The sequence below is a fragment of the Pleurodeles waltl genome, chromosome 10 (genome assembly GCF_031143425.1).
Source record: "Pleurodeles waltl isolate 20211129_DDA chromosome 10, aPleWal1.hap1.20221129, whole genome shotgun sequence".
Taxonomy (NCBI): Eukaryota; Metazoa; Chordata; class Amphibia; order Caudata; family Salamandridae; genus Pleurodeles; species Pleurodeles waltl.
Window position 1 is genome coordinate 748,511,726 of NC_090449.1, and position 8,299 is coordinate 748,520,024.

General features: G+C 40.8%; 1 protein-coding gene across 1 annotated transcript in view; it reads right to left on the bottom strand.

Annotated features, from left to right (window-relative positions):
• Positions 1 to 7,473, bottom strand: part of LOC138262451 (phthioceranic/hydroxyphthioceranic acid synthase-like) — a 242,937-nt gene extending 235,464 nt beyond the window's left edge. The window contains exons 1-2 of the mRNA XM_069212344.1: positions 7,415 to 7,473; positions 212 to 365 (exon numbers count right to left, since the gene is read on the bottom strand). Coding sequence (XP_069068445.1) covers positions 212 to 365; positions 7,415 to 7,472 — 212 coding nt within the window. The 5' untranslated portion in view covers position 7,473. The remainder of the gene's footprint in view (positions 1 to 211; positions 366 to 7,414) is intronic.
• Positions 7,474 to 8,299: the final 826 nt, after the last annotated feature.

Below are 8,299 nucleotides of genomic sequence, written 5' to 3' on the forward strand. Positions count from 1 at the left end.
TGAAAATAACATGTAATCTATTCTAAATATACCGCGAGGTGGTGGTGACTAGAGAAGGGGTCAACTGAAGACAAGCCGTTGAACCTACCAAAAGGTTCTCCCTGTCTAGGTAAGAGTAAGGAAAGTCTGTTTTTCGTATCTATCTTCCCAATATAGAACGAAAACTGCAACAACAAATTATATTGATAAGAAACAGCAACAATACTCTTACCCATCAATTAAGGCCGCGCGTGTTGTACGAATCTTTCCTGGCTTGCTGTCATCTGGGTCATACCAATCTTTGGTGTTAAACCTTTCTGGGGGTATCTCTACTGTGCAGTTTCTCCCTTCAACAAGAACTTTCCAGAAATTATCAATCCCTTCACCTGTGGAGAATCGTAAAGAAATACAGTTACTTTTAAAATATGATTCTCAACCTTGAGCATGCACATCGTTCAAAACTAGTCACATATAAATAATGCACAAACCCAAACTAGCTCACTAACTTAATGGCTCAGTGAATTGAGCGCTTGCTGCTAATATAGGGTGTGATCTAGGTTTTAGGTGATCAATTCCCACTCATTCCTTTATCCTTTTAAATTTCAAAAATTCACTATCATAGGTAGGGTAATATACAGCATAAAGAATTCTGTACTGCTATAGTCAGTTTCAAAAAGGAAAAGCAGCTTGCATCCATTCAAACCAAAGTATAGCCACAAAATACTTCTATCATTTAAAACAGCAACATCTGACATATTAAGCGCTATATAAAACTCAAGTTATCATGGTTACACAGTGTACGATGGACAGAAAGAAAACAATCTGAATCCATTCAACAAACTCAAACAGTGACATAATAGTAAATGCTGGGACTCCCCTCTAGAATGCAGGAGGTACCCACGAGGCTCACACGTTCCGCTTCTGTATTTAGTCTAAATCGCTGCCACGGAATGCTTGTTGCCATGTAAGGAGTGCAGCCATGACTATTTTAACTCTTACTATGTAGCATTTGCAGCAGTACTTTTTACTGCATATACTAGTTCACTCTAATAGGTCATGGGGCTCATTTCTGCCTTAGTAATTCTTCAGAATATTTCAATACTGAAAATTGTTGTTGTGGGTAAGTGGGTGGAATAGAAATGGAGTAATCACAACAAGACAATTCTCCAGCGTATGCCCTTTTAATAGCCCATAGGAGCGCTGCCCATAGTCTATTCTAGTAAATTCTTGATCTTGACTTTCCTGAAGAATTAGTCTGGCCTTTCCTGATTTTCTGCAGCCCTAGAGACTATACCATAAAACCGAGGCAAGGGATGGTTTCTCTTCCACATGCATATGGCAGGGTCCAAACTGGGGTGGCATGGTGAGCAAAAGAATGATGGATTGAACCCAGATCTGTGACTGGGGGTTAGTGTTTCTAAGTTTCAACACACCGTCCATCATCATTTTGTGTTGCTAAAGTTGCCCTAAGTGGGAAGAGTATGGCAGGCGTGAGTCCCTTGCTCACTGTGCCGCTGGATTCAATCTAGCCTGGCTGATGAAGGGTGATAGCCTGAAACTGATCCTCAGATACTTGTTTCCGGTCCAGAGAGGACCTGGCCTGGCAGTTCGGGCTGGACTGTTCCCATGGGGAACAGGGTCAAGACTGATTTATATCTGGGTCCAAACTGGGGTGGCATGGTGAGCAAAAGAATGAGGGATGAACACAGATCTGTGACTAGAGGTGAGTGTTTGAAAAGTTTCAACACTCCGCCCATCATCCTTTTGTGTTGCTAAAGTTGCCCTAAGTGGTAAGGGTATGCCCAGACGTGGGTCCCTTGCTCACTGTGCCACTGGATTCGAGCTAGCATGGCTGATGAAGGGTAGTACCCTGAAACTGGTCCTAGGATGCTTGTATCCGGTCCAAGGGGGGCCTGGCAGTTCAGGCTGGGCTGTTACCATGGGGACCAGGGTCAAGACTGATTTGCATATGGCTGGATCCAAACTGGGGTGGCATGGTGAGCAAAAGAACAATGGATTAAACCCAGATCTGTGACCGGGGACAGTGTTTGAAAAGTTTCAACACTCTGTCCATTATCCTTTTGCGTTGCTTCTCTTCCACATGTCCTGTAATGCAAAGTGGAGAGGGGTACCCTGTAGTTCAAATGTGAAAAGGTCGCTGGAGGAACCTGAGATGCCATCAAACCCCATCTCCTTGAGGAGACTGCAGCAACACATACAGGCTGGGGTGTGGAATAAGTCATATTGAGTTAGCTCTCCAATTCCGTTCAGCTCTCTGGCTTGTATTGGCACTGCCCTGAGTCCATCTTGGTGTAACTTGGTATGTGAACCCTTCTTGGGGGGCTGTGGTGTAAACATCTTCAAAAGCGATTTAGGGCTGGACTTCAAAAGATGCTTGAAAGAGCTCAAGGGAGATCTGTCCTCACTGGGATCTAAAGGGGATGGTTAGGAGAGACCAGTCAAAGAGGGGTCAGCAAAATAGCACTCGATGTGGGAGATCATTCAGACACTTAAAGAACAGAATGAAGACTTGTATCCCAAATTCAAGGACCTTGAGGACAAATCATGGATGAACAACATCAGCATTAGAGGTCTCCTGTGAGAGTCAGCTATACAGAACATCCAGAGTTATGTGCAAGACTTCCTTCACTTCACTAGTGACAGACTTGAAGACCCTCTGGTGTGATTGGATTGCACACACAGGTTGGGTCTGGACAGCCCATGAAAAGAATCCCATCTGATCTTCTCACAAGGGTACACTTCATAAAGCAAAGTGAGTTGTTGATGCCTCTAGCACATTGAAAGGGGAACTGACATTCGGACACTGCAGCCCGCAACTGTTACCAGACAAAGTGAACACAATCCTGCAAAGAAGGTACAATTTAGACTTCTAACAGAATACCTTGGGTCACAAAACATCCCTTACAATGATTTCTGCATAGTTATCATATTGCATGGGGATAAGATGATTATAGAAAGTATCAAAGATACTAGGAAAATTCTTGGGTTAACTGTTGTAGAAGATATGGATTTGAATAATGCTCCTGATGTAGAGATCAGAGAAAAACTAAAAGAGTTTGGCAGAGGGTGAAACCACAATGAAAACAAGGTATCTACAAATGCTCCTCAACTTATTGTTGCTCTTTAAGGGAGACATTTGGTAGATGGACACTTTCTCTAGATAGGGAGTAGAGGAGTAACCAAAACAAAGTTTAACAACTTTAGAATTTTGTTATTAAGTTGGGGGTAGGAAGCCAGTACCCAACTTGCACATGGGTCCTTTAGGTCTATTGTCTGATTGGTTTAAATGTTGTTTTGCATTTCTGGTTATTTTGAGTTTGAAAGCAATTCAGCCAATTCAATTGAGACTTGAATGAGGCAAGGAAGTCCACCGTGTGACAAATTCTCAAGTGCCTCCATAGGCATCATTGGTGTGTGGGAAATGCCTCATCATGGTGAGGCTTGTCAGTTTTAATGTTGGGGCCTCCGTGTCTTGAAAAAAAGCCTTGCAATGCTTATCATGTTAAATTACCTGAAAGGAGATATATGTTTGATTCAGAAAACCCATGTACTTAAACAGATTGGTTATGCCTAAAATCTAAATGCTTCCTGAGACAGTACTCCTCAGGACAACAAAAAACAGGAGCACGTGATATAATCATTGCTCAGGGGTCCCCATATAAGTTGATAAAGGTTACTATAGATAATGAGATCAGATTTCTAATCCTACTACTTAAGATAGGTGTAAGAAATTGGGTTTTTGACTGAGGGAGTGAAAACCATTTTCAAGCAACAACCACAATCCCTGTCAGAGTGAACCGCAAAAGTCAATAAATGAACCTGTGCTTACCTCTCGGGTATAAAAGCAGTCAGGCTTAACTCAGAAGCACTGTGACATATTATTGCAGCACACAAACAGTCATAAAATGAAAACATAACACAAGAAAAATCACACACCAATTTAGAAACATTGAGAAAAATGTAATACATTGACATAAAAATTAATTAAATCTAAACACTAAAAGTGGAGTTATGAAGTTTAGATTTTTTCAGTGAAAAATAATGCATAAAACGTCTAACTGCCAACTGATGGCATCTATTAGCGTGAGACCTTAGAGACCAGGTCAAATTCGAAAAGTATGGCCAACCGCAATGGAGCTTGGGTGGGATACAAGAAGTGGATTTGGCCCGGTCAATGCTTATCATCGGACTTAGAAGAATTTTCAAGAAAAATGTTCTTAGAAGGTAATGTTCAGCGGGGCAAGGCTGCAGGAAGTGCCCAAGGAGGGAGCACTGTCATCTGGAAGCCACTTGACGAAGTCACAGGGAACATTTGTACATTCGGACTCAGTCACTTTTTTGGAAGTTGAAAATCTCCAGTAGGATGAGGCAGGAGGCGGTAGCCAAAGACAGTTCCACTACATTGAATACCCATTTGCTTAACGACTGCTGAACAGGATTTGCTGCTGTGGAGAACCTAGTGGGTGCAGCCACTAAGTCAAGCCGACCGGCGATGCACTTTGCGTAGATCAAAGAGCAAGTTTGTCCCAGTCTTCCATTTGTCTGCTGAGCACTTTCTAAGCAAAAATGTTCAAATTCTGGATTTTGGCTATCTAGACCCCACAACGAAGTTTTCAGGACTGGTGTACACCACATGGGGGGTTCAGGACTCACTCAGGATAGGTCCAGGTATGGGTTCAAGATTGTGGGAGCCTTTAATGTCCCCGTGGCTCTGAATATGAAGCCAGCAAACTAGAACTTGCAGTCAGTCTGGTTCTGTTGCATTCAGGTAAATATTCAGGGCTCAAACTGCAGGGTTGGCATTTGAGGGTTCACGCAGACTCCAGGCAGCAAAGCAGTCCTTCCAGGTGCAGAAATGCAGTCTTGTGGGGACCATAGCAGGCTATAGCAGCAGGCAGGCCTCTGAAAGCCCTTCCACAGAACCAGGAAGTGAACTGAAGAGTAGGTCTGAGGGCCCCATTTGTTTTATTTCTGGTGCATTCTTTGAAGTTGGGAGAAGTTTCTAGAGGTTTCTCTTTGAAGTGCTTGGAATTTCTTGACTCCCCTGCCCTGACTCCAAACTAGCTGCAGGGACAATGTGTATGTGACCATCCCTTTATGTGAAAGCAGAGCACTGACCATTTAATTGCAAGTGGGCTGTGCCCAGCTCCCTACCCATCCCCCCATCATGTCAGCAGATGACCTATTCAAGCACACCTAATTCCTCTATTGAGTGACTATCTAGGAGGAATTCACAAAATCTAAATGTCAGTTACACCCAGTCATGTGACTCAGGGAAGACTGCAGGCATCAAATGGCTAAGGGCAGGAAAATGTACATTTCCTGAAAGTGGCATTTTCACAATTGTAATTTAAAATCCACCTTTACCAGTATAGAGGATTTTTAATTACAATTTCAGAGGCACCAAACATGAACCTCTCATCTGACTCCAATCAACATTTATCATGTATTAAATGTAATAAGGCAACCCAATGTTACCATATGAGACAGGTGGGCCTCACAGTAGTGGAAAGCAAATGTAGGAGTTTTTCAGTACCAAGGCTTGTAAAACATCAACGTACATGTCCAACCTTTTATTTACAATGCACCCTGCACTATGGACTACCCATGACCTTCATTAGGTGTGACATATGCAATAAAAGGGGAGTTTAAGGCTATGAAAGGGGGTCACACTTTCAAGTCAAATTGGCAGTCTAAAACTGCATTCAGGCTGCAATGACATTCTCTTCCTCTAGCACCGGGACACCTTTTTCGGTAGATGTGCACTTAAAAATGCATTGTATTATATTGTATTGTATAATGGCAGACCTGGGACACGTTTAAGGGACTAAGGGCCATATGTACAAACACTTTTTCCCATAGACACAGAATGGGGAAAAACCTTTGCTACATCTGGCCCTAAATACCTAGGTAGCACAATATGTGCTGTAGGCCCACTGGTATCATTTAATTTACAGGCCCTGAGAATATGGTATACTACACCACAAGAGGCGTATAAGTAAATTAAATATGCCAATCAGGTGTAAAACAGTTTAACCATGTTTTTGGGAGTGATCACAAGCACTTCAGCACTGGTTAGCAGTGGATGGATGACCCTGCAGAAAGGGCCAAATCCAACAATATCTATATAAACAACAGGGATGCATGAAGCGATCTTAATAATGTCAGGGATGTTTGTATAAATACTTGCTAAGTAAGCACTATACTTTCTAAACATTAGAAGTTTAATCAGACGGAAATTTATATGAAAACTGTAAATTGTAGACTGTACAGTGTAGTATGATTTTACATAGGTAGAAAATGGGTGTTTTTTCTAAATATATATCAATATATCTGTGTGGTAATTACAATGTGAATGGGATGTCTAGACTACTATAATGTGTTATGCCCTGCACCTGAAACACACTGACTGAAAAAAGGCATTGATTGCAATATCAAGAAGGTGGACTGTGCCTGATTTTCTGTAAGATTGGCAGGATTAAAGATACGTAAGTGTCTGCCTGTAGAAAACAGGATAACGTTTTAAAATCTCATTATTGTACACATCGCTGATGATGGCAAGAAAAAGCCTGTGCCTTGGTGCACTTCACTCAGACCCACACATCCACCTTCCCCCACCCCAAAGCCTTCCCTTTCCCCCATACTCCTGTACCGCATTCAGGAATTTCTGACCTGCTACATCACATCAGATTACTCAACAAACCTTCAAGCGACTAAGAGGGACAGATCTCTAGGGCAGCAAAGCTCAAAGCAGTGGATTGCATTGGACTCGAACTTAAGGAGAGACACCTTAAAATTGAGTTAATAGGTTTTGAAGTTGGTGAAATCAGAGTGAAGAATATCGGAAACCAGTCATCGAACACCCACTACACAGTAATAGAGGGCGTGACGTGATTTAAAGCCCCTAAATAAATAAATCAATATAAACATAGTGGCTGGTGCTGATGTCCATGAATACGTGGCACTGAATGGGGTTACTTCGGTATCATTTGTACTGAGAGATCCAGTTGCAGGAATGCATGGGGGTTTCCTAGGTAAGTTTTTTATGATTCTTCATCCAAATGATGTAGCTTGATGTCCTTTCATCAATGCTTCTTGACTTCCAAATGTGTATGAATTGAAAGAAACAATATGGCCTAATAGACGTTTTTCTTTATTAATTCTGATACAAATAATTATTTCCATGTTAGTCTCTTTCCAATAACCCATTACAATGTTAGTTTTCGAATACCTTTCTAAAAACTGTAACATTAAATCAAGATCAGGTTTTTACTCAGGCACATAAATGCAGCCTATCATTTCACACATGTTATCATACTTGCTCTCTTTACGAGCAAGATTATTTATTTGACAATCCAACAAAAAGGTGTTTGAAATGTGCAATGTTAGAAAATCCACTTTTATGTACATTTACCTCCTGGAAAATTGCATCCTATACCAACAATTGCTATTTCATCTCCTTTCCCGTCCATTTTTCGAGCATGGTCTATAAATAAAACATATAAGTTTAATCAGTTTTATTGTACAACATATGAAATGCAAACACTAGTCAACATCACAAGTATAAGCAATAAAACTAGAAAAATATTAAACAATATACAAAATAAAAGCTGTTTACCATTTTATGCTGTAAAAGGACAAAGATTGGTATAAAAGGGGAGAGGGGAATAAATGTAAATATTTGGAGATCGGGTACTAAAAAACATAGGTATAATGAGAAAAACCAGAGCCACGTTTCCGAGAGAAAATACAAATTATGGTGGTTTAAAGTTCTCAGAAATTATGGATTGATCACATTGTTTAACATTGTTGTTGAGAAAATTAATTAATGAGGACCAATAAAAATCTCCTTTTACCCGAGACCTACAAGCAGAGGCAAAAATAATATCTAAGTGATAATAATGGCATACATTATTCCACCAAGCTGTAATAGATATGCTAGAGGAGGATTTCCAGTTAATTGTAACTTGTTGAAAAGCCAAGGCCAACATAAGACCAAATAATCTTTTTTCATGAACATGTAATTCAGTTTTATCTGATAGGCTACCTAAACAAAATGAGATAACTGACACAGGGCAGTTTATTTTAAAAACCGTTTTAAGGTGGGACCAAACTTTCTGCCGAGAAACTGCAGTAGGGGGCATAAAAAAAAGACCACGGAGGAAATCCCACTTTGAAAAATTACATGACCATCAAGCAGGGCTAGACGTATTACCAAATTTGGCCAGGGTTGTAGGTGTGTGATATAATCTATGATGAAGAAAAAACATAGATTGAGTGGTAGAGGTTGATCTTGAAA